Consider the following 26,348-nt stretch of genomic DNA (forward strand, 5'->3'; position numbering starts at 1 on the left):
GTTCGGTGATATCATTCGATAATTCAATTTTAATTTAATTTTATTCTTGTATTTAGGTAGATATAAATACTGAAATTTATTTGCACTGTATATTTTCATTGTGTATTTTTATTGTGCAAGTCCGTGCATTTATGATTAATTATTCTGCTGCTGCTTTTATAGACGATTCTCTCATGAGAGTGAAGTATGACATTGTCGAGCTTATAAGCTGTAACAAGAAATTTTATCAAGATGTTTTACAATTTTCCATGTACATACGTATTCTATTATAATTACAGATATGTAAAAACGTGTACGTAATAAGCAGAAATGTAAAAATATGACGCATACAATATCGTAAGTAAAATTTACGTTGCAAGATACCACATACATGATTTATATTGAAATTTTGCTTATTTAAGGACAAAAAACAGTTACATATCTTACCGGATTGCAAAATGTCATTTTTAGAGTAAATGGGATTAAAAGAAAGAAATTGCTGCATACCGCGGTAGATGTTTCCAAAGTGACAGGAAAGAATCCTCCTGCGGACAGATAACACGGTCGCATCGATTTCATAATCATTATCCTCGTATCCTTTCGTATCTTCCTGCCTGTTTCAGTCATTGGCAGAATCGTCCACCATCCCGAGTACGATGCCGTGCTAATATTCGTGCTTTCCTCTACTAAACCATTGCAGATATACGTGAAAAAAATGATGTGGGTAAAACTACCGATCATGTGGAAGAAGAAAATAAGTCGTGTCCCGGGAGATACGTCCGCCTACGTACAAATTTTTTAAGTGATCACCGTAAGCAATATAGCTTTTATTTTTCATCTGGTAGGTACCGAATAATGGTAAAACGTTCGATTGCTTTTGTCTAATTTTATTAAATTGTTAATTTGAGAAATATGACGTATCCGCGATAGCTTTTCAGTTAATTCGTTTTAAATCGCTCAAACGTACCAGAATGACCTCGTACGTGTCGAAACACATCAGCACGCTAAAGATAACCATGTGGCTGAGGATCGGCAGTGTGTAAATGTCGTCGAGTTTAGCGCTGAATTCGATCAACGATTGATGTTTTCGGATGCATTTTTTCAACATTACGTAGCATTCGTTCGAGTACTCGACGATATCTGTTCGTTCGTCGATGTTCGACCATAGATTCACTAACGTGTTCTGCAGCATACGAAATTGGTAGACCACGTGTAGATTTAGCACGCATAAGAAGTTGTCGGGGCATATATAGCTCGCGCCAATTTGTTGTACGGCCAGTAACTGTGTATGTAAATAGCAATTAATCGTAGAGTCATCGACGACAAGTTATTACGATATATGCTACCTCATCCTGTTTTCAAGAGTTGTTTAACCGGCGACCGTGTAGCAAGCAAATGTTACGCGAGTCATCTCTTTTTTTGCATAAAATGAAAAGTTATTCTGACAATAAAAGGCATAGTTATTGAAAGCTTATACGTCTCGAAGTTTAGAAAGTCAGGAAATGATCGACATCTTGAAATATACATATTGAATATTTCGTATACCTCGATAGCAAACATTATTTCGTAATAAGGTGTCACAGTTAGCGGTAGATTGACCCACATTTTGAATGGAAGCAACCTCTCTGAATTATTGTTTCCAATATTCGCTAAAATACAGTGAAACATGAATTTTATAGGATTATCCTGATTTTTACAAATGTTTATTTCGAAGTCAGACTTGAGTAGAATGAATTTAGATTTTTATCCAATTGCAAGGATTATTTCTCAGGCTGATTTTTAAATTGGGCCCCTCAATTTCCATAATTTGGATCACTTTCTTACTACGTATTTTAAAATTTAGGTGCCTCATTCCATTATTTGAAAAATTATGTTTTTTGTGTAAAAAAAGAAGATTTCTTTAATCTTTTCATTACTGGATCAACTTACCGGAGATTGGCACTATTGCATAGAAAGACAAGGCGGTTTGTGTAACAAAGAATAGAAATACTGTCCACAGTTTGCAAAATCTTCCGCACTCCGCAAAAAGTATCTTGTCATTGTCGTCATAATTGAAATGCCAGAAATGCTTTTGCGCATATACGATCATATCCGAAAATTCTGTTTTATAAAAGTTTATTACCGAAAGTTTGAACATTGCCAATACTATGTTCAATGTGTTGGAAGCCAAAAAGATACAGTGCTGAAAAAATTATTTGTAACATTTCCAAAAGAACAGTTTCACAATATAATATTTTTACAGGTAGTAAGTTTAAGTGGCAGGAATATTTGATATAACTGGACAAGCGATTGGGCAAACGCTTCTCAAACCCTTCAAAATACAAGGAAAGAATGTTCCAAAGACTGCCTAACTATTGTACATACGTATATCGAATTCCGCAAATGTATTGTATTGTTTATGAACACACTGTACAGTTAACTACACATGTGCAATTTAATAATTATAAAATTCCTATAGAAAGGGCAGAATGTTTTTTAGACTCACGTCTAAATTATCCATATTGTGGTAAATATCCACTACGTTCACGTACACTCCATAAACGAGTGCAACGATGGTATAGATTATCGTCAATTTCCTCCTGATCTCTTCGGCGCTGTTCGTCGTTCTCGAGAGACCTGTGATTTTTAGCAGAAATTCTGACATTTTGATGGACACGTCTGTGTATCGTTCAGCTGGCATAGCAATATTTCCTTGTCAATTTCTATTTTCTCGATTCTTTGTCACGCGGTAACTAGTACTTGAAGACAATCACTTTGATCTATCTAGATATGCGATATTTTGTGATGGATACGTGTCTTACCTTCGCGCGTAAAAGAGAAAAGGGAACAAATATGCAATTGACGAATATGAAACAAATATGAATCGATATATTATGCACGTATGCTACAAGGTGAGTGCGTGTGATTGTTACACCATGGAACGAATGTACACCTAGTAGTTTGTCACGTATCGATTACCTTATCGCCAGAAGCAAAAATTACAATATAACGTATAGTCGTTTAGAGGAACAGCGCAGTTGTATGTGTGTATGTAGCTTTCTTCGAATGCAGAGTCGTGACATGATGTAGAAGGATGTGTATTTGCACCGATATTGATATTGCGTTAACACGATTAAAGCATCTTCTTGATTGCAAAATGAATATCAATTCTACAGCGATATACTTTAACAGGTATACTATTATTTATTTTATATATCGGTACGTGCATTTTGTAATATGCAAATGCGCTGGAATATGCGCTTTGTTCCGTCCAAACGAACGAAAAACGCGACGATTTTCGTGGGTATTATTGCGATGTGTTGGTAAACGCTTGGTCCAGTATTAAAAATGCAACACAATGGAAAGTGCATGGCGGAAACTTTTATCGAATGAAATTGAACAAACACACGGACAAGAAAGGAAAATGGATGAGAAAGACGAAGAGGTTGTCGCTACAGTGCGTAGAATACCAGGATGCGATGCTTGTACAATAATAATACCGATGTAATGGAATAGCTTCGTTGCTACAACGATGATAATAATGACGATTTTATACGAATGGAAACAGCGAATGAAGGTCAACACGAAGATGTACCTTCTCACGCCGAGGTGCTCTGCCATGCGAGAAAGTGATTCGATGGTTCCAAGTACAAAAAGAGTACAACTCTATAGAGTTACTCGGGTTGAAAAATTATATGGCCCAGCAACGAATATGATAGAGATGATAGATATGATCAATATGGTCATAAACGTTTATGGAAATTAATCTGAATCTTTGTTCGAACAATCGCAATTTTATAGCAGTCTCACAATGTACGTATATTTTCGCGTTTCAAATTAATCGAATTAATTAAATTATCATAGGTATCGCGACACAAAGAACAAGACAAGTTTACAGTGGAATTTTATTTTATTATATATCCTTTTATCATTTTCATTGAGAAAATACGTATACTTATTCGCAACTCGTTATATTTAATCTTTATGGGGGCGGGGGAGGGGGGTGACTCACTGTCGCGATCGCCTCTATTTCCAATTGTCCAATTCTACAACCAGAGATCGAGAGATAGTTAGAAATAGGTGAAGCAAACGAAAGTTTTATTGCTACTTCCACCGTTGAAAACGTTATTTAGAGGGTGGATGAAACGTTCTAGAGGCTGATCGACACTGAATCGTCGTCCCGCGGCAATGTCCGGACGCTATACCGAAATGTACAACAAACGAAGACTCAGCCCGCGCAAAATCTTTACGTATCGAGGGCTTTGAATCGTACAGTGTTTTAAATATCGTAATACGATTACAGCGAATAAAACGGGGACAGAGGGGAAGGAGGGCAGTTAGGAGAAGGGCCAGGGCAACAGGCATCGACATTGGTAATGTTTCTCTGTGTTTCTCTTTTTCTCGTTTCTTTTTCGTTTTTTCTTCTTTTTTTCTGTTTTTTATCTTCTTTTTTTCTGTTTTTGTCTTCTTTTTTTGCTTGGTACATACACACACATTTCGATACAATATTAAAACACTTATCAATTTCATTTGCAAACATTTCCTTACCTAGTATGTTTCTATTATTTCATTGTTATTCGGATAATGCCGCTTATCCATATAACACGCGTACCCATCAAAGCAACGATAAAACGAAACTGAAAGATTGTTCTTTCGCCTACGTTAGTGGCTTCCTTTATTTTATTTATTTATGTTTTTCTTCTTTCTTCGTGGTGAAGTTTGCGCTCTTAAACCGAGGGATCTACGTTTATCATGGTGCACAGATAAATCGTTCTATCCAACAAGTAAATTCCAGAATCGCCTATCAAAATCGAAAAGCTGCTCGTCCTTCGACAGACTCGATCCACGTTTCCTCTAAATCATCGTGTCGCTACGCGCGAAAATTATCGAAGGGCAATTACAGCGATGATAATCTTCTCTTTTTACGGTAACGATAACGATAGCGACAATGATGGTAATAATCATAATAACGATAATGGTGAAGATTTCGAAGGAGGTGACGCGAGCTTGTAACTGCCATGTGCAGATTCCATCATTCTTCGTCTTTTAAGAACCGTTCGAGAGAAGCTGTCCGAAATCAGCTCTTAAACTTAACATATTAACTATCATTAAAGATTTCTATCATCTTTTTCGCTCCTTTTTTATCTCTTTTTTTTTGTCATTATCGACGATGTGGCGTAAATCGATCGCTATTTTGCAACAAGTTATCGATTATTTCATCTAAACGTCGTATCTTTTGAGGAAACTTTCTCGCAAGTGATTCTTCTAGGTGTATTATGCTTCTATTAAATATACACATGTTAAATATACGCGAGAGAAGGAAACGATAGAAAAACATGAGGTTCTATTATTCGACTTTGTTAATGAAATTCGGGTGTAACATGGCAGCGCATAACCTACGCAGTGAAAGCTCGATTTTCATCTCCTCTACGTTAACGAGAGGCTGTTTTAAAAAAATAATCGCGCAATTATTAATCATGGATTAAGTGGAATTTCGTTTGATCGTTTCTCGCTAGGATGTTGGCGAGAAAACTATCGGGAGAAGACGTTTTGAATCCGATTCTCGAATTCCGAATATTCGTTCTCGAGAGGATCGTTCGCAATTCCAATCTTTTCTTACTACGTCTATCACGATTCGATAAGTTGTGGTTTTATATTCTACAACTCTTAACGATGCGAACGGAAGGAAAATCGAAAGTATTTTCAGACAAAGGAATACATTGATAAAGTATGTCGTTATTTTTTGTTCTTGCTTGCTTTCTTTCCATAGAGAAATGTTGGAATTATCGGAATTACTTTACAAGTTGAAGGATTAGAAATATTTCATATCGAGGTGATTGTACAAACAATCGAAAGCTTAGCTTACGCCGGAGCTCGCTGTCCTGTATGTATTCATTGTCGTTCCAAAACTCTTTACAGCTTTGACATTTTTTCTTTTTTTGTCTTTTCTTCGATGTAAATTTATAGATAAATATCTTGTTACCTTAGTCTGTGTAAACGTTTCATGTAAATTGATAGTAAATAATGTAATAATAATATCGTAATAATAATATAATACAATACTCCTCTAAAACTCCCGTTTATTTACACACACGCCACGCACTTTTTTTTTTGAAAAATCTAATCAAACCCGTGTAGAAAAATATCCGATGAATCGATAGAGACTCGAGATATCTGCGGCCATCGTTCACGTTTGAAAGTTTTCGACATTTCGCGGAAAAGCTCTTACACTTTGCGTCGATACATCCTTTGTAAATCTGATTTTGTTACTTTTATATATGTCGTAACTCGATTCTATCAAACTGTTGGAATTTTTCCGCAAAGTGCGTACATTTGCACGCATTCGAAAATCTAGAAACCTTTCAAAAACCATATGTTTTTGGCCCCATCGCGTTGAAATTCTAAAAGAAAGGCGAAGAAAAGGAAATGTAGGAAAAGAAAAGTTTCTCTAATCATTTTACGCGACTCATAGTCTCGGCGATTATTATTATTATTAGAGTCAAAATCAAATCCATCGATATGCAAGTATATTTCCGATTATCGGTTAAACGTGAAAAGCTATGCAGACTTGGAAAACAATATGATCGATAAATCACCCTTCGATCACGATCGCTTTATATCATTACATTTTGTTATCGTTTCTAATTTCTAGTTACTCGCCTAATTTACTCGCCAAGAACAGCATCGCGTAGTTATGGTAAATGAAAGTTTCACCCGGGCTCTCTCGCACGGTAATTCATCGTTAATATTGGTGAATCGATAGTGATGAAAATGTTATTTATTTTATCGCCAGTTATCCATCTATCCGCGGTTTCTCGATCACCGTCGATCCGCCATGCAAACCAAGCAACTAATCGTAAGACACGAAATGTACAGTCAGCCCTGGGATCAAGCGATTCGTCGAACGTTATGGCGCAACAGAAAAACTTTTATTCGGTAATTCTATCCGTTTTATGCGTGTATTCGCCCACCGTGAACGATAGCATAGGAACGGATCTGGAGGTTACTTTTGAGAGTCGATTCAGCCTCGTTTGCAAACGAAATCGTCGGGTACGTTGTCGTACCAGCGAGATACGGGCCTGACGATCAAACTGGCTAGGCAACATCTCCAACAGTCCAAGTACAACGACTAAGTCGTTACGAATGCTATGGCCTTTTTCTCGTGGTGCTACGAGTTTCGTGGTTCCATGCAGTTCTTACTTCGTAAGTAGTAGACGAGAAGAATTCTAAAATAGGCGGTCGAGCTTTGAGATCATAGGTTGCGTTTACGACAGCAATTACGAAAATGATTCTCTTTCGTTCTCTTGCTTCTTCGAGGCGTCGTATCGATCGCGGCAGATTTTTTCCTCGAGACGAGGTCTTTGTGGAAAATCAAAGTCTGAATTTACATGTAGTCGAAGAGTTCCATCTTTTATAGCGATTTCATTGACACCACTTTACAAACGAACGAACGTTTCTATCTTGCTATTAGCTCGCGTGCATCATCGACCAAATATTTTCCACATCACGTTCGTTTTTCCGCGCGTTCTTTCAGTTATAATGTCTGCGAACCATATAGCGTTAATTAGACGGGAAGAGCCTATCGTAGAATATATGCGTAAATGTACCAACTAAGGTAGCGTAGAAAATTTGAAAACAGCATGATTCTTAAAGTATGTCCAGGTATAAGATGTTAAAACAATTTTGATCGTTTCATCCATAGATAAATTAATTTCTAATTAATTTTAATTTCTAATATACGGATACAGATGTGATATGATATAAAAGAGGTACATACGATTTCAAAAAATTGATCGCGATATATGAAAACTTATTACACAGATCAAGTTACGTTCTTTTCCAACAAAATCATAGGATTATTATACTTTTATCTTAACATGCGTCTACATCGTGTTACGTATCAATCATTTTCAACTATATCGATTAATTTAATTATGTCGGTTACTAATTATTTTATACGATATCGTAAAATTAATCTTCAATTTCTTTTGCAGGAATATTCGTGCTATAGGCGCTACAGTCGTGTCACTTAACATTTTCATGGTATATCGCCACAGATGACGAGCAATCACGGTTTACGAAAGAATTCCTTTCTCCTTGTAATTACAAACATGGAACGCATTTCTGATCCAGAGGATCGTCGTATGTTCTCAAAGTTCATCGCCTAATTTTGGAAGTACACTGTATATCTGTACGAAAATAAATATTGTGCAATTTCTGGAATAGCATACGTTCCGTATAGAAGATAGGACCCGTTTTAGAAACCGCGATGCGCTAATTATTTTCGAGGGATTGCCCAACCAGTCGAGCGTTATGCAGATTTCTCGATACGTACAGTCAATTGATTGCATTCTCCTCTGTTTTCGCTCCTCCGCGTTTTAAGGACGTAGCCGTTTATGATCGTCGTTATTATAAAAAATAGTATCAATAGTTGTGTACGTAAAATACGAAAACACTTGGAAATACCAACAACAATGTACAGCGTACTATCCGAGACGAACTCGAACACGTTCGAATATAGTATTTCTAAGTACTAACAGTGTCATTTACGTGTGACGTTCCAAATATATCAAAATAGTTGGAATAACATTTATTAATAAAATCTGAATCTTTCGAGTAAGTTCGAAACACCGTGAACGCATGGGCGGTGCTCGAAATACAGCGGTTAATATATATGTACAATCGAAACGAACATATATACGATCGAGAGCGTTTATCGACAATTAATCGAATAATAATGGATCCAACGATGGAGATACAGAGAGAGAAAGAGATAGAGAGATAGATAGAAAGAGGGAGAGAGAGAGAGAGAGAGAGATTCCTTTCCTAGAATAACAAGAAGTCTTTCTTTGACTGTGCGTACACGAAACGTATCTCACGAGACGGTAAAACGGTGAACAAGTTCGTTCGCTCTCCGATGAGGATATTTCTCGATGAGATGAGTAAGAATTTTCCCTCTTCGATTAGAGAGCAACGAATAAGAACGAAGGTAACGGCGGTGTATATAGTAACAATATAGCAATGATATACGTTACTTATGTATGTACAATAATATTACACGATAAGTTACATTATGTACATAAAGACAGCAGCAGATAGACGTTTAGTTTTCACGTGTACGGTAAATGTATACATGTGTATGTATATATACACATATGCGTACATCGTATACATAAATGCTATTTATATAAATATCATGTTCTTACGATATACGTAGATTGTTAACTTACAAGATGCTTAGAACCGCGCTTACGTAAGTATACAGTCGCTTCTCAATTATTTATAGTTACTTCTTCGACTCGTATGTCCTTTTGTTATTTCTATATTTCTTCCTCGTTCATTTTTACAATTACTTTTTTCTTAGCTTTTGTCACTTATCCTTCGCGCGTTTATCTCTAACAGTTTCTCTGTTTTATATTTGTTACTTTTTAAGAAACGTCACGCAAGACTCGGTCGGCGTCGCATCGGTTACGAGCCTACGATAGATATGAATAAAGTATTCCTCGTTTACATCCGTCTGTACAATTATATTTCGCATACGTTTTCGTTACATCTAGATCCTGTCATCGCCACGTATAAAAACCTTACGAAAATAGTTGCTTTATCATAAAACCCCACAGCTCTTCGTTTTAACACGTTACCATCTTACATCGGTATTACAAAGGATCGAGGTATAATGCTCGTCGGTAGCGTTAAAGCGCGCGTGATATCCCATGCTGCCTTTTTTCCATTTCCTTTGTCTTTTCCTTTCGTCGATCGTCGCGATTTGCATCTTGCTGTTATCGCGCGTATTGGATTCTCCGCTGGAGGAAAACGATCCACAGCTGATCGACGAAGATATCCTTTGACATGGAGGAAAGGGCGTGCGCTACGTGAATGCCCGATAAGAGTCTCGTAGAAGAACAACGAATCACTGCTACTCGTTAAAGGGGAACAAATGTTTGTGGAACATGGATATTAATGGTCTCAATTCTTTATCGATGGAATATACACGAAATAATCAAATTACGAATTTCGTGTTTAAACATCGAAAATGAATAATTTCGTATTTGGTGGAAATTGAGACGATCGCAAGTTCAGTTTATCGTAGACTGTCGCGCGAATTTCGATGAAGTGCGCGACTTTTTTCAATAATAAATTTAACAAAAATAATGTATGGAAAATAGTCGAAATAACGTGGAATTTGAATAGATAACGGGAAAATTACAATTCTATAACGATTCTTTAAACTAAGCAACTATGAGACGAATTATACGTGTTTCAACAAGTTGTTCCTCGCTGACGAGTTAGAGCGACACGTAGCTAGAAAACAAACAAGCGAAAACCACGAAACGTTGCTGTTTTATCCAGGCTAAACTTTGTCAGTATGTTCTATGAGCACAAAGAAGAAAATGAATGTTGTACGAATATAGGGTTGTTCGAAGCTTCGTATAGCAAAATGTTATAACAAAACTACAGAAAGGAAAGGGAACGATACTTTGCTTTTTTGAGGAAAGATATATCGAAGTGGTATTAATTGCAAGAATTAACGATTGATTTACCGAGTTGCAACAAAATCGAAATGTACTCCATCATCAAACACAGTATCGAAATAAACCCAACTTTTTTACAGCTTGTATCAGTCAGTCGTGTATCGACAGGAACGATGAACATTTTCAAACGAAGTATTAAAATCTAGCGATACTTTTGTTACCCTTTCCTTTATATTCTATATTTTCATTACAACTTTTTAACAAAGCTTCGAACGTAGATACGTATACACGTACATACGTGTTACATACTTTCTTCTTCTCCTACTTATACGATATAGCGACAAAGTTTGATAGGAAACTACAACGCCCTATATAATATCTCGACGTTACGGTTGAAGAGATCGAGCTCTAGACTAATACGAACACGTACTCATGGAAAATCATCCAAATCGATCAATCCTCTTTTCACCAATTTTAGTCGCGATATATCGTGATAAAATCAATCGTCGTGATTGAAGTTTAACAAAAAATGTCACTACGATGTTGAACTATTTGCCACGAGTACTTACGTAGTTTGATCTCTGAACTAACTCGCGGCAGGAGCTGCTCTCCTGGGGCGTAAAAGGTCGTTATTGTCGCCAGTGATCGCGTTAATCCATCGCACGCGTAATCGGTCGATATTAATTCGAGACAAAACTGTAAAGTCGGGCGCTTCCGCCTTTCTCTAGGTCGGTGTAAACACACAGAGGAACGAGTAGGTGAGACTGGGTTTGGGAGTGGAATAAGCGACGAGTTGAATTGGATCACAGGAGACGGAAGGAGGCAAGCAACTTGACAACGTGGCAAAAACGAAAGCGTTGTTAATCGTTTGATCGTTCCATCGTTTCGATCGATGTAACGTTAAAATCATCGTGCGCACTCTCTTCGCTGTTTGGTCGGTGTCGATACGCGTTAACCGGTTCTTTTAAATATTTTTCACTTTCTGCACGATGATACGCGCGGCACGTGTATTTATCGGTATACGTATGGCACCGTAAGAAGTCCCCAAAAAATAAAAAGAAAAAAAAAATATCAACTAGATCGTCTAACGTTTCGATAAGAAAATATATATATATGTATATATATATTTATATATATATATATGTATATACGTGTATATGTATTATATTTGTGGAGTCGACTGTGCTATGAATAATAAGTACAAGTAGTGTATATACGTTGTAATCTGCTGTTCTCGCATGCGGAGGTAGTGTTTAATAAAAATCTTCGAATACTCTCTCCCTCTCTTTCTCTTTCTCTCTCTCTCTCTCTCTCTCTCTCTCTCTCTCTCTCTCTCTTTCACTTTTACATTCTGTTCCTGCCTTTGTTCTAGCTTACTTTCTCTTTCGTTTTCCCTTCTTATCTCTATCTCGATAACTCACGTATATGCTATACCAATAATGTGTAAGGTAACGTTAGGTGTTATGCAATTAGTGTCACTTAAATCGCAGCATGCAATGCACGGATAAATTTCTGTATTACGTTATCCTAAGGACCTATGAGTAAATCGTCCAGACGAGTCAACGGTGCCCGCAGTTTCTTAGTTTGCTAGCGACCTTCCTCGTTCAGACGATAAGTACAATTACGAATGGACCACCAGTTCCAGAAGCATCGTTATAGCAAACGGTCTGTGTCGCGCTGCCAGCCGTTCTCTCGGAATTATCAATCGTATTCGCACGCTAATTACGCTGGCGAGTATCGCGAGCAATTTACATCGTGTCTTGTGGCGGTGTACAATGACGTATTGAACTCACGTACTTTTTACGGTAGAACCGCGTTTATTGGAACGAAATTTTAATTAGCGACTAGTTGACTCAACTAAACTCCTATTGCCCGAACTTTTACTATTTGAACCAGAAACCGTACATAGCGAGGCGAATCGACGTACAGTTTCCATCGTGTTAAACCGTTTGTTTCTCTTGTCTCTCGAAAGGTTCAGACAAATGGAGTTGCTAATTCTGTCCTGCCCTCTACTCGTTGCCGTCACATTTTTCGCTTGTTTCGCTCGAAGCAGACAACTCGGTCCCTTTGTTCGTGAATACCTTAAAAATCTAGAAAGGTGCTCGTAAAAAAGAAGAAAGCCTCCGAAGTATGCGAGCACCTCAACGCGATCTACGTCCTCGTTCGTCGAATCTTTTTACTCAGTTTCTTCGTCGCAAGGTAAGTCCGAAAGAATGTCTCGCATCCAGTCCGGATACTTCGAGGCAAAGAAGGGATCCATAACAACGACGCGTGGATATCTATTTGTAAAACCAGCGTGGTTACACGATCACGCTCGTTTTCAATGAAATTACGATGCACGTTGTGCGAGACGATAGAAAACGACAGATTCGAGAAACCGTCGTTTCCGCGTCAACAATAGGGAACTGGAACGCGTTGCGTTACATACGATCGCGATCAAAATCAAAAGATGTGTACAAAAACGAAAGAGCAGAAGAAATGAGCGGACGATCGGTTTCGCGGGTTAGCAACGTGCTTCCATGGTTGGGACTCCGTAATCGGCGACTTCCGATCCGAGTGACAATCGTGACGATCACGCGTGACCCAGAATCTCGGATCGGCTCACTGTTAAGCCCGTTCCGGGCAGCCAGCCTCGGAATACATCGAATCCCTACGAAGTGTTTACCAATTTAGACGCCGGTGTGGTTGAATATGTACGAAACGTTGCTCTCCTGGTGCACCGGCGGTCCATGGAAGGTTCGCCTGGTCGATGAGTTGTTATTGTTGTTGTTCACGTAGTACGAAGATTTCCTCATGCTCGTCGACGAAGACATCATGGCCACCGTTTCGTAATACCTGATTTTGCCACAGCAGCGTCCGCTCTTGAGGATCGCGATGAAACCACGACGGTATTTCTTATTGAAGAAAGCGTACAGGATGGGATTGATGCAGGAGTTACTGGCGCCAAGCCATTGAGCGATCGGCGTGGCGATAGGCAGGATCTCGTCCTCTCTTTCGGCAACGTCTCCGCCAAGCTTGATCACCGTGAAGATCACGTAGAGCGGCAGCCACGACAGCACGAACAGAATCACTACGACGACCAGCATCTTCACCACCTTTACTTTCGATTTCTGCTGTATCCTCTCCATCTGAGCGTCCTTCGTGTCAGAGGGGATATGCCTTCGCCATACTTTTATCCAGATCAGGATATAGCAAAGAGAGATCAAAATCGTGGGAAGAACGTAGCATAATGTTAGATTGCCGATGAGGAAGAAGAGGGTGCCGTCTTCAGGGTGCGGCCACACTTCCAGGCAGAGCCTCAGGTCTGGATCGTCGTCGTAAATCGACACCAGATCGAAGAAGAGTAACCATGGAGATGTGGTGGTGAGGGCGATGAACCAGATCACGACTATCATCATGCGAGCTCGCCTCTTTGTTATTTGGCATTTCAGGGGCCACCAGATCGCCAGGAACCTGCGGGCAGACGGATCGATGTTAGTAATTGTCCGAAATTTTTTCTGTACTCGTGTATATTTTAGGATATCGAGAACTTATGGTTGACGATAACTTGGTTTCTGTAAATTTTCGTTAAAAATTTTGTTAATTCGGAACGTGAAACGATAATCGATACGTTTCGAGTTGTACGAGAGGACGTGCTTCGAGTTAATTTGACAATTACGTATTTTATAAATTGTAGGAACCAACATATTTTCTACGTTTCAATCTATGGAGTTGACATGATATATCACAAGCGACTTTCAAATTTGATCGATTAAAACTTTAGACATTTTACAATGCGCTAGATCGGAGAAACGGTCATCTCTTCTAACATCGAATCGAGCATATTTTGTAAATCCCTGGAACAAGTTCGATAAACGAGTTTTTCAACTAAGGAGACCCATCACACTCACAAAGAAAGTGCCAAAACAAGCTGCTAGCGACCGAGGCCAACCTATGACGGTCGCGAGATCGCGTAACGACGTTCTAGCACAAGCGAACGTTGTCATTGTTTATCGATCACGAAGGAATCGAGATTTTACAACGTTGGGATACGAGGTTACACCTACGCAGACACAGAGTCGTGCTGCGGAAAACGTAACCATTCATTTTTTATGCCTTCGCTATGGAAATCTCGATATATTCTATCGGCGATTTCGAAAGACAGTCGGTTCCGTTACGCTTGGACGGGCGCACGGCTGCTGCGTAAGAATGGATATGTATAGCAATGCGCCTTTTATGCGACCCAATGGCAATTCAACATTCCTGTATCGCGGTCTATGAAACGAGTCTTGCCTAGATAAGGTGTCGTTTCTTAAGAATTTGTTAAGTAATCACGTTCGAAGTCTTTAGATCCGATAGAGAATATCATCCTAGAAATTTCATTGTTGTAGCAAGCAACTTCTTTCTCGAGATGTTTCGTACACAGTAGCTCGTTACGACCTTTCGATTATTTTTCTTTTTGTATCGCTCGAAGTCGGCAACCTTCAGTCCAGTTTCCCTCGAATATACGGTAAACGGTGTCTTATCACAGCAAAGGAAGCAGTTGAACGATCAAAGAGGGTCGAAAAGACGTCTCTTCCTCGCCTCCGTTAATTGACCGGTACGTGCTCATCCTTACACGATCTTGTCCAACTCGAATCCGTTCCAACAAGGACCTAGACACGCCCATTAGCGAATATGGCCTGTTGTCGCTTCGCGACAGACTCCGACACGAACGATTTCGATTTTCTCGGTATCGGATTTTAATGGGAGAGCTTCGCTCGGCGAATATTCGCGTCCTTCGATTAAACGAACACAACCGTTCGTCGTTGTCCACGTCGAAGAGTCCTTCTATAAATCAACGTCCAGCTGATACCGATCTACCTGTCCGCGTTCTCATCTGCATTGTTTCTTCCGAGTGGCGCGCGTCTCTCCCGTTGCATATTTATAACGCAAAAGTGCTAACCTTCGTGCCTCTGAAGCCAGCCTCCGTGTATTCCGCGGAGGGGAAGACGAACGGGGGTTAGGAAGGACGAAAAAATTGCTCGATTCGCGGATACGGATTATCGGGAATGACGAAGGCTGCTGAGGCCATTGGGAGCGCACGAGTGGGAGTGAACAACGAAGACGACACAGCTTTCGGCGCGTGTATATAAAGAGTTCGATTTCCGTAGAGCTAACAGCAGTATCGATCCGTGTCCTTTTCGTGTTTGCCTACGGAAAAGCCGATAAAACGTTTAACATGTTCAAGCTGGCAAGTATATCCATTATACGTATACCCTATATGCGCTTACTTACTACATGTACGGGGTAGGTGAGTATCTGTTACGACAAACGATACCGATTTTAAACGGTTCGTGTTAAATAATATACGAAATCGATAAATTTGATAGAATATATCGTAAATTCTTACAACGTTCGTTTTTTGTTTCGGTCAGATCATTACGTTGAAAGTGGGTAAATCAGTTATTTTGCAGAATAATACCCGTACTCGTTATTATTTTTGCATAACGACATTTGTTTCATTTTATAGTAGTTTGAGCGAGATACTTTACCTTTTATTTTTCATAAAAAATTTTTAATTGCATCTAGCGTCGATTTGGACGACTGCACCGGATCCCTGGTACTTTTATAAAAATACCAATTAATTTCGTTCGTTACAACACGAGTACATCAGCACGAATAGCATTTTTACACTAACTTTCGATACACGTTACATAATCAAGCGTAACAATAATAAATTGTTAAACTTTTGTAGATAGACGATTTGAAATCGTTTCTAATACGATAAACAGTAAAATAGGCCAATCCCGATTAATATTGCAAATAAATTTATATGTTTCCAAATTTATCGTTAATTTGAATAATTTTGATTCGATGTGGTATAAAAGATTTTGTATTAAAACTATTTATTATTCAAAAGATCGAGTAAAGTATCGAGATAAGAGATGACGAAGAAGATATTAGGAAGCAAGTGAAAGTAGATCGTTTACGGTCAGACGCTGTCTCAACCGATGTATATTATTACCAGCGACAAATATTTATATCTATCACTTGTAATTTCATTTCTCTAGAATTATGATAATAGATTTAATCTCAACATCGATGTTAATAATATTATCTATTTTTGGTTTAAATACTTGAGTTATATTTAAAATCGTATTTCGTTGCGGTATACTTGACAAACTAATCAAATATCGCTGTCCTACCTAGCTTTTGTTAACGAAATCGATAATTCTATATCTTTCTCGATATGGACAGTTTTATTTACTTACTCGACTGTGCTTCACACTTTAGACGCATGGTAAACATTAAGGATGCAAATACAGTCGGTTTAACGAGACTACTCCTACAAATCTTCTACTAATTTGACAGTTATTAATGGAATAATCGATACATACGTATCAGCGATGAAAACGGTAAGCTTTAAACGAGCTACGAACCATGCGAAAGAAATACTGTGTTGTCTGTATAAACTATCGATTACTATGTGTTTACAAAGCTATAAAGTGGCGCATATATACGAACATCGATTTATACATACAATAATGGATGTTTTTATAAAGCCTCTGTGATACTTTTGTCAAATAAATTGCTTACTAAACGAAAACACATAATTTATCGTTATTTAATTTCGTAACATGCATTGTTCCGTTTAAATTTATGGGGTATAAATAAATACTTTTGCCGCTTTCTGAATTTAGCTGTATCTGTTTCGGTCCAATGTTCGGTCCAACGAAGAGAAGCAAATACTTTAAAAATAATAATTTACTAATAATATATTGGAAATGTAAATATTCATATGTTGCTAATAATAACTCCGAAAGGATATAAAATAACATGTTTCTCTTATCGACAGATTCTTTTGCTGGCCATGACTATCTTGGCGGTATTCGCTGCACCAGCTCCAGTGCCACCAGTAATAGCACCCCCACTGGTCTACTGGCATCCTTACGCGAAGGTGTTACCTCTCCACACCGCGACTCTGCCTCTATCCTACGCTCATGGCTACAAATGGTACCACCCAGGATCCGTGTATCTCTACCGATGACGAAGCAAAGCCAATTTCTTCACCTGTGCGATAATCTTTACGACTAAGGATTATACACCACAAAGGCGACAATTGCGCGACGAATAACTTCTTACCGATTTGAGATGTTTAAAGTAAAAGTTTAAAGTAAAACACGCGGTAGCCGCAGCAACTGCAGTAGAATCCAAAGCCATTTCCCTTTTCCGGCTAATTTCACCGCCAAACTCGTTCGTCGTCTTTTATATCGACTGTAAAATCTGCGGGATGGTTGGCAAACGCTGCTCCACTCGAGTTCCAGCGTATTGCGAACGATGGAAACGAGAAGAGGCCGCCGATACGAGATTCGACAGCGTTGTTCGTAAGGAGAAGCATGGAAAATCTAAAGGGATTAAAGGGGAGAGATTGTTTGGGACAGTCGTAAAACGGAGGAAGAATCGTCGAAGGCCAGATTCATGCGAAAGCAGGGTGGAGACGCGTACGTCGTTTACGGGGATGCATCGTTTATATGACCATCTGCGTGTAACGGCGCGACGGTGCGGCGTCCGTTTTCCCGCGTCTGCGATTGCAACGCGAACGCAAAGTATCTTTGCGTGTGTTTTGTTTTATCGTCGGATAAGATATATATTCTGGAAGCAGGGTGAACGCTCGATACTTGCTCGAACGCTCGAATGCTGGGTACTTTGTTCGAAATTTTACCCCGATGGAGTTGCTTCGTTCCGACAAGCTTCTTTTGGCGCGTGAAATCGGAGAAGGAACATGTTGGAACGATTGAGGAACGAGACGAAACACGGTAGAAACTAGAACGAAACACATGAATCCCATTGTTTGTTTTTTTAAATAAAATTTTATTAAAATTCCATATGACCAAAGGGAAAGGGTCCTGGATGATGGTGCAATGATAGAGATGCGAATGTCCGAATTGCGTTGATGATCTCAGGGCGGCAAATGGTCGCCGAAAGGAAAGAGATCAGCCGATTCTGACGCGATTCTTGATCTTTGGATCGCGTCGCGGATCGTGTTACCGAGCGTGTCCAGAAAAAAGCTGGACGTCGTCTCTATGATCAGGAGATGACCAGGAATGAAACAATTGATTTACTAGTTTTCTCGATTGTGGCTGTTCTTCTCGCTCCATCCTCGAGCTATGATCTATCTTTCCCTTCGTGCTTTTTTTCTTCAATTTCGCTGCTTCGTTTTTTTGCCTGGTTTGGAGGTGGGGACGATTTACGAGGGATTAGAAAGGTGTGTGTATGTGTGTGTATGTGTTTTCTAGGGGGGCTGTCTCGTCGTGACTTGGTGGTTGTAAGATAGAATCAGTTGTCATCTAATGCAAGCCGTGCGCAGAAAGGAGGGGCAGGGGTGCGGCGGTCAGCACGGACTTGGTGACGATGGGAGCGGTGCGGACGATGGGGGCAACGGGCTGGGCGATCACGTGGGCAGCTGGTGCCAGAGCAGCCGCGTGCGAGACGACCAAGGGAGCCGTAATTGGGCCGGTTGCGTGGTCAGCGATGATGCCAGTGAGACCACCAGGGGCGGCGGTAGCGACAGCCAGGACGGCGGCGAGAACAGCCTGTGGGAAAACAGCACGTGCGATTCTTAGTTTACCTCTGGCTCTTTTCTTACCAACCCAACCCCTTAGATCCTCGATCTACGTTCTTCTACCGGCTTCTTATCTTCTACATAGTTAATAATCGTAGCACAGTGCGGTCGTGTATCTAATTCGAGCGTTAATCTTCCAGCGATTATGGTCTTACATGGAAATAAAGAGAACGCTTTAATCGCGTTAAGCCGTGTTCGAGACCCGTATTTGTTTATTGGTGTCCTTGGAATCGCCGGCGTGAAAGATACAAGGAAAAGGCTAAAGTAAGAATGAAAAAGTAAATTGTTTCGAATTAGTGGTTCTTCCGACGGTGATAATCATGACCCAGAGGAAAAGATTCTTGGACAGTCGGAGACTCCCAGAATGAATTGACCGATATAGATTTTGTTTAGTAGTTTGATACTCCGTAGTAGTTCGAAATGCTAATGTGAAAGTGGTATGATTAAAAAAAGAATAAGCGAAATATTCAACGGCGATTAACGCTATTTCAGAGATGATAAAATTAGTACGCGTCTGTTGATCGTAGAATCTCACGAAAGCCCGACTGCTTGATTAAATCCATACGGCTGGTCCGCGACTACCTTATTCTACTTCTTCTCAAGCATGTTAAGCTTTTATGCAAAATACGCACGATGTCCGTAATAACGTCGACACTATCGCGTTAAAATTATATCAACCAATGATTAAAGAAAAATTTCACAAATCGATTTGATCGAAATGTACAAAAACTTACTGAAAATTTACGTTACGTACGAATCAATATCAGCCTTCAAACTTATATTTCTATAGTACCGTCTATAACACCGCCTTGCCCGAAAAAATGGCATGGAAACGTGCAGATCGGAATAAAACGACGTAAAGCAAGTGTCGTGGACGAGCGGCACGCGAGCAGGCGAGTGCGCGAGATCGGTTTCGAACCGGGGAAAAAGCGAGAGCGCGGTGTCCGTGGTGCGGGTCGCATTCCATTTTGTCCGACTGCGTTCGCGAGTAGAGTTGGCCAACAATGTGCATGCTTCAGTGGTTTCGCTCGTTCTCGTAGATTTTTGTGACCGGACGGAAACGCTGGTGTCCGTCCGAGTGAACGTACAACCGCACCGATGTATGTGCTCGGAAAGGTCACGGCGCGATACTTGACGCGTTTGCCGCGGGAATCAAATGCTTTATCGATCAAAGAAGATCAGAGTGATCGGAGGAATTTTCCTCGCCGCGACGTTCCACAGTGATTCGATCGGACGATTAGCCAGTCCTTCGTATGAATGTGCTCGCGAATGCGGTTAATATGCAAATTAGCCGAGGAGGCCAGCCTCACCGACGAGAAATTCCGTTTTGTGTTTAGAAAAATAGGGAGAAGCTGTAGAGGTATCTCGCGAATCTAAAAATTTTCCAAAAAGAATTTCGAATAGAACGATTTTGCTGGATGTTGAACGAGAAATGTAAAGGACGTTTGAAAGTTGTCTTATGAATTCTGCATAATTATGCTATACTATAGGTAGGATTATGTATTATACGCATTTGAGAGAATATTAGTATTTAGTCCACCAGTTACTAGGCAAGGTATCAAAACGGGCGAAACTGGTATATTTTAATTCCCCTTGTAATACTTTTAGTAAAGAAGCTAGAAAATTTATACAATTTTTTAATCGGTATCCCTGTCTCGAATACGTCAAAAATTCCAAGATCGAAGAAATAACCAAAGGGTGAACGAAAACCGTAGCTTATTCGTACATGGTCTATTAATACCAACTTGAAACCAAATGAAACTTAATATCTATCGCTGCTAAATTATATATAGCCGTTTTGTCTTGAATGGCTCACGTATGCGGTATATCTGTCTGTTCCAAGTGAAATCGTGCTGGTTAGAACCGTTTTGTTGCTCGATTTCGCCCACCCACGTAACATCGACAAAGTAAAACTCTATTTATCTAATCTAATATAGCGATGGAAATAAGTAATATAAAATATGATATTCTTCTTACCAACTTGAACATGTTGATTGGGTTGTGGGTTGCTTGTTTACTTCTCGAAAGTAGGTAAGCTTATGCTGGATGTACCGGGCGGCGGTCCTTTTATACAAAAGTCGGTTTTAAAAAATCGCTATAAATTTGATCACGTGGCCCTCCATTACTGTCTGACGTTATGCATCGGCGTGTTGAGTCAGCCGATCTAAGAACGGAGGTGGGGTGCCGTTCAGCCAATCCACGTTCGGTATCGGCTCTAAACAACGCGAATGTGGCCAATCACGTGCTTTCAACCCCTCGCGATCGGTTCTCGGGAATTGGGTTAAGACACTTCGCGTGGAAACAGTTTCGTTGTTTGTGTAAACGATACGAAAGTGTGGGTCACCCGCACAGACCCTGGTTAGGTCGGGGTAAGTGCAACAACGCCAGCTGAAAAAGTAAAACCGCACGCTCTAAACGCGGACTGATTTCGTGAAAAAAATTCAGTCAAAGTCTTCTTCGGCCCCTTTACGCCGCTCTATGGGCGCCAAACACATCCTTGGAGAGGAATCCTTCGAGCTTCTTCGGGATCGAGAATGGTTACGAAGCGTAGGGTACCGATCGGATGTTACAGATATGCATAAATTAACACCTGTTGTAAGATTTTTACGTTTTCACCTTTCGATCAATAAACGGTTGACTCTAAATAATTTTTGCTAACGTTTATGTGGAGCTCGGTATATGTTTCCTATAGGGTGTCTTAAAATTAGTGATCAGCTGTGTCGTGAAAGGATTAGCATTAGTGTCTATACTTTTAAAAAGTAATTTAGTGACACGAGTTCTATGTGTAAAAAGAAAGGAATAGAATTCGCGAAGAACGAATTTAAGACGGATGTCGCTAATCTTTTTTCGAAAGATGCCTATTGTTATAGATTATCGATCTCCTGCAAAAACCAATAGCAAACCAAATATCCAAGGAAGTGGATAATAAAAAAATTAGCTGAAAGCACTGGGTGTAATACAGGAAACGATACTACAGCGACAGCTTCCACTAATCCACTTTCGTTTTATTTTATTATTATTGACATTATCAATCATACGAAAGAATAAATTTGTTATGAATTAAGGAGAAATTCACTCGGAAAATATCAAATCTATGTTATCGATTGTCATGCATGATCGCGATACTTATGGAACTTTCTTATGTCGATTTAAATTCGGTAAATGTAATATAAAAATTGTCCGAATCGTGAATTCCATATTTAAGGAAGATTCGAAGCAGCTTCTGCTCTCCATCTCGCTTTATCATAATATTAAATAAAGTTACAAATACGCAAGGAAAATCTGTCTATACGATTAGCCTTTTCCAATTATGAAATGTAGAGATATAAGCTTTCGATATTAGTACGTGGTTCGAAAATTAGATACATTACACTTTAAATTTGTCGAAGGCAAGTGGAGAAAAACTGAGGTTTCAATTTTCTTGTGCCTGAGATTCGGGATACAAGTTGCTTAATTATCAGACCGTCACTGAAAAAACCGATCTTTCACGGTCATTTATTACCGTGAAGTCATTTAATTCGTAATATGACGTAAATTCTACTTCACACCTATTACTTCATACAAGGTCTAATGTCGACTAAAGGAAAGTATTTCCGATCGAAACGTGTCGTACCTAAGAGTACGTTCCAATTTCCAGCTTATTTTTGTTTGATTTAATAGGAGTAGAGCCTTGCTTCGTTATACTAGAAAAGTGTATCAAATTGATGGACCATCGGCGGAATCGCGCCAACTGGCATTGTCTTTTGTTACGCGACGAATCACTGCCAATTATCGATCTTCGATCGCTTGGTGATGTAATCGCGTGTAATCAAGAGCGGATTATTCGTTCTCTTTATTGTGCGTGAAAGATCAGAGTCTTTGGACGTGTAACAAGTGTGGCGGGTGTCATGTGTCAACCACGCGGAAGTCTGCGTTCGATGGATACGAAATATGATTGACTTACGGTGAAATGGCCGGTTTACTAATAAAATGGAACAAGAGCTGGGTTGCTTATCGATATCAAATGTGAAATGCGATACCGCTTAAAGGCATGCCGACGTCTATCCTATCTTCCAGACTATGTAGATTATAATGTCATTAAATTCTATCAAACACCACAACGAGTATTAAGTAATACATTTTTTTAACTTAAGCGCGTTCGATTCATTTTTTCACGTTTAAATTTTTCCTGAATGCATAAACAATAAAACATCTGTTAATCCGACACTACAATTCGACGAAGCAGCCAGTAATAAGGTAGCAATAAGACAACCGCGTTACTCGCGAATAAATTTTCGATTACTTGTCTGTTCAAACAGCGCAGTACTTGTATATACGTAGATAATTTCTATTTCTAGTATTTTTGTTCAGCGTTCGGTGTATTTTATATTTTAAATTCTCAAATATTAAACCGATTGAAGAGATTTTTATAGATCTTCATGATATTGAAAGCAGAAAGAATAGGAAGCGGCAACAGTTGTTGACGCTTCGACGTATGCGATGCTTATAGAAATTTGTATAAGTTACAGATACTTTACAGGTTACTGTAGAATAAATTGAAAATAAAACATGCTATACAGTTTGCCGTAGTGTATTTTTAGATGCAACAAGATGACAAAACTTTCATAAATCTTCGATTCTTTCCTTTCTTTCCGAGTAAATAACGTACCTCTTTGGTACGAGCAACGATTACATTATAGCGTAGCAACGTGTCTTACGTAACTTAGTCGCAGCATTGAAAAGACAAAGGGAGTGTTCCAAATCTATCTTAACCCTGCCGTGTGTCAAGCTTCAATAATATCGTTTGAAATTGCACGAGACGTGAATTTGTGGGCATAGAAGGAGGAAGTCCACGATGGATTCGTGTTAGTGGATTTACGCAGGTCGATAGGTCAGCTGCAGCTTCTGTCGAAGATGTTCGCGCGGATATGAGAACAAGACTGGAAGATGTATGTATTTTCGTAGTTGGCAGTTCGTTCTATAGACAGAACAGCAGTAAGAAGCAAGAGAAAGAGGGCGAACGAAGGTAGGGAGAGTAATGCGTCGCTGCTCCAGGGTTGATCGAAGGCTAAGACAATTCCGAGTCACCGATGCTCCCTTTTGCCAGGCAATTTCAGTAAGATCGATCGCTTCCGAGGATCGTGTAAAACTATTTTGTGATACTAGTCAGTTCGTCTGACGTGAAATTGATAGAAAATCATTTATCGGGAATTTTGCTGGACCTCCAGTCATTTCTTTCCTTGGTATTCGACGTATTCTTAATCGAATTTAAATTTCTTCTTTTTTTTGTGTCTCGTTTATCGCAATTCTTTTTTTCCTTTAATTGGGCATTCGTTGTCGTAATAATCATAATGGGTTATTAGCGATTCGTGTGAGATCGTCGGTCGAGTTTCGTAATGTTTAGAGTGGTTAATTTTAAAAATTCGAGTAACTGTAATGCCTGATTTGAATTTTTTAAACTATCCCTTATAGACAAAAAACTATAATATATGTACATATCATATATAATATCAAAATACGATCTACCAGCTGGAAATTTTGGTAGTTAGCCCGCCTGAACTATTCGATTCAAAAAGAACAAAGTCGATATCTCTAAGGGAGCAGTTCGTGGCGCTTTAAGCCGGCTTAGAACGAGCGACGTTGCAAGAGCAGAGATACGAAGTTCTTTCGTCTTACAAAGAAAGAATACATTCTACATACGTATTTTCTTGTTCTTCTAATTCGCCGCCATTGCAGCGTTTCTCGTTCGCGTCGCGCCTTGTTTGGATCACTTTGTATACCAAAGCTTTCCCAAACATTTCCCGATAATCGTGACAAACAAACAAGCTCAACCAGACAACGATTTCCTTCATCAATTGTGTGCATGAGTTAAGCAATTGGATCGCAAAGTGCGTTCACCAAACGACGCCATCCGCATTGCCCTCTTCACCGTATCTAACATCTTGCGAAAAAAAGTGAAACTCGGCCAGATTATTAGCTTCGGTTAAACGTATATTATCTTTATTGCAACACTACGAGACTTATATCGGTTTGAATATCGTTAATACAAAATGGCTGCTTCGAAATACGGCTCACACTTTCTTCCTTCGCTTTGCTTCGAGAAATTTCGCTCTGCGTGCTTCGCGTTTTCAAAGGAAGGAAAATTTAAACGTCGCCGAAAGACGACACGAAACCGTTGGCAAGGTTCGCGAACGACACCAGAATTCGCAAACGATGCCAAACGTTTCGTTTTAGATGTAAAGAAGAGGCCTCGAGCGTCTAAAAAAAAAAATTCTATTCGCGAGACGCCAGGCGTTCCTTTTGTCCATCTCCTTGCTGCTGGCAACAGGCCATTCGGATGGTGGAGGACGACAAAGGCACCGAGGTAAGAGCCGTCAATCGATTTTATTCAATTATGGATGAAATTTACAGGATTGTAGAAAATATTTATAATAAATAATGAATTGATCGGAAATTCTTTACTTCGCTTTACCTCTATAATATCCCAGATGTAGATATTGACGAAAGAATAAAATTGGGTAATATATTATTTAGTCTTTTTCGTTATTAATATTATCAATACTATTTGCTATTAACTATACTGATTAATTATAACCGATTGAAGATTTTTCATATGATAAACGTCATGCCTAGGTAACTTATCGGATGATCAAGTAATTGAGGATAGCAGTTAGTGAGATTATGTAAAGATCAAGTAAAAGAGGCTCGCTTTATTCTTCTTATCGATATGTGCATGGGAATAATTTTGTAATATACGTATCATGGAAATCTTTCTCTCCCTAGAGCTAAATCCTGTTCGTCGTTCAATTAATATTCTATCATATGTTTCGTATACTTCCGATCCTTTTTTTTCTTCTTTTACATTTGCTATTATTTCGTTACTTGGACAACCTATTTTTTTATCACTTTTTTCATATCTGCATTTCGGTAATCGTTTTTTCCTGGTAAAAGTACTAGCTGTGCCGTAAAGTTCCATCGTTTCTTCGAATCATGTTTACGAGACACGGCTCTCGACTTTATCTGAAAGCTTTGGTTTGAATTCTCATTCGACCTGATTTTTCTGATTCCATGTACAAGCGGAATGTAAAAGAATCTGTGTCATTACTCTATTCCTAAAAGTTTGATACGACAGTAAACATATGAGTGGATAAGACGCATTTACGACACGTTGGATCCTTTACAAAGGCTAAAAAGAAATAATGTTACCGTCACAGCAGAAAACTTTTTCCTACTCTTCTGATTATCTTCTAGTGTCAAAACGTAAAATTATTAAACCACCGAATGAAAGTATCTTGATTTTCTGATTGAAATGCCGCTTTTCGAGAATTTCTGAACTGTATCATCGATTATTTTTA

General features: G+C 39.2%; 3 protein-coding genes across 4 annotated transcripts in view; all 3 read right to left on the minus strand.

The window, feature by feature from the left end:
- Positions 1–61: 61 nt before the first annotated feature.
- Positions 62–2,775, minus strand: LOC126924134 (odorant receptor 30a-like). 2 transcript variants are annotated; one of them, XM_050738295.1, is made up of 6 exons: positions 2,465–2,775; positions 1,909–2,161; positions 1,525–1,628; positions 947–1,261; positions 487–762; positions 62–208 (listed from the first exon to the last, which is right to left on the minus strand). In XM_050738295.1, exons 1-6 carry the CDS (start codon positions 2,657–2,659, stop codon positions 140–142), a joined length of 1,212 nt encoding a protein of 403 aa, XP_050594252.1. In that variant the 5' UTR covers positions 2,660–2,775; the 3' UTR covers positions 62–139. The 2 variants fall into 2 exon arrangements, with proteins under 2 accessions (XP_050594252.1, XP_050594251.1); XM_050738294.1 differs by lacking the exon at positions 62–208 and having other exon boundaries at positions 349–762.
- Positions 2,776–3,849: 1,074 nt separating this feature from the next.
- LOC126924127 (neuropeptide SIFamide receptor-like) overlaps positions 3,850–26,348 on the minus strand; it is a 63,709-nt gene continuing 41,210 nt past the window's right edge. Inside the window, exon 3 of the mRNA XM_050738283.1 lies at positions 3,850–13,883. Coding sequence (XP_050594240.1) covers positions 13,100–13,883 — 784 coding nt within the window. The 3' untranslated portion in view covers positions 3,850–13,099. The remainder of the gene's footprint in view (positions 13,884–26,348) is intronic.
- LOC126924148 (flagellar hook-length control protein-like) lies at positions 18,240–21,145 on the minus strand. Its single transcript, XM_050738322.1, has 2 exons — positions 20,992–21,145; positions 18,240–18,985 (listed from the first exon to the last, which is right to left on the minus strand). The coding sequence occupies exons 1-2, from the start codon at positions 21,001–21,003 to the stop codon at positions 18,740–18,742; spliced, it is 258 nt and encodes an 85-aa protein (XP_050594279.1). The 5' UTR covers positions 21,004–21,145; the 3' UTR covers positions 18,240–18,739.

Source organism: Bombus affinis, chromosome 14 (assembly GCF_024516045.1).
Source record: "Bombus affinis isolate iyBomAffi1 chromosome 14, iyBomAffi1.2, whole genome shotgun sequence".
In the NCBI taxonomy this organism is placed as follows: Eukaryota; Metazoa; Arthropoda; class Insecta; order Hymenoptera; family Apidae; genus Bombus; species Bombus affinis.

Bases quoted from the DNA above. Each gene is read 5' to 3' on its own strand.
- LOC126924134 (XM_050738294.1), bottom strand. From the start codon at position 2,659: ATGCCAGCTGAACGATACACAGACGTGTCCATCAAAATGTCAGAATTT. The intron at 1,629-1,908 runs GTAAGTTGATCC...ACTGTATTTTAG, and splicing joins TGCAATAGTGCCAATCTCCG to CGAATATTGGAAACAATAAT. The intron at 1,262-1,524 runs GTATACGAAATA...TTACATACACAG, and splicing joins AAATAATGTTTGCTATCGAG to TTACTGGCCGTACAACAAAT.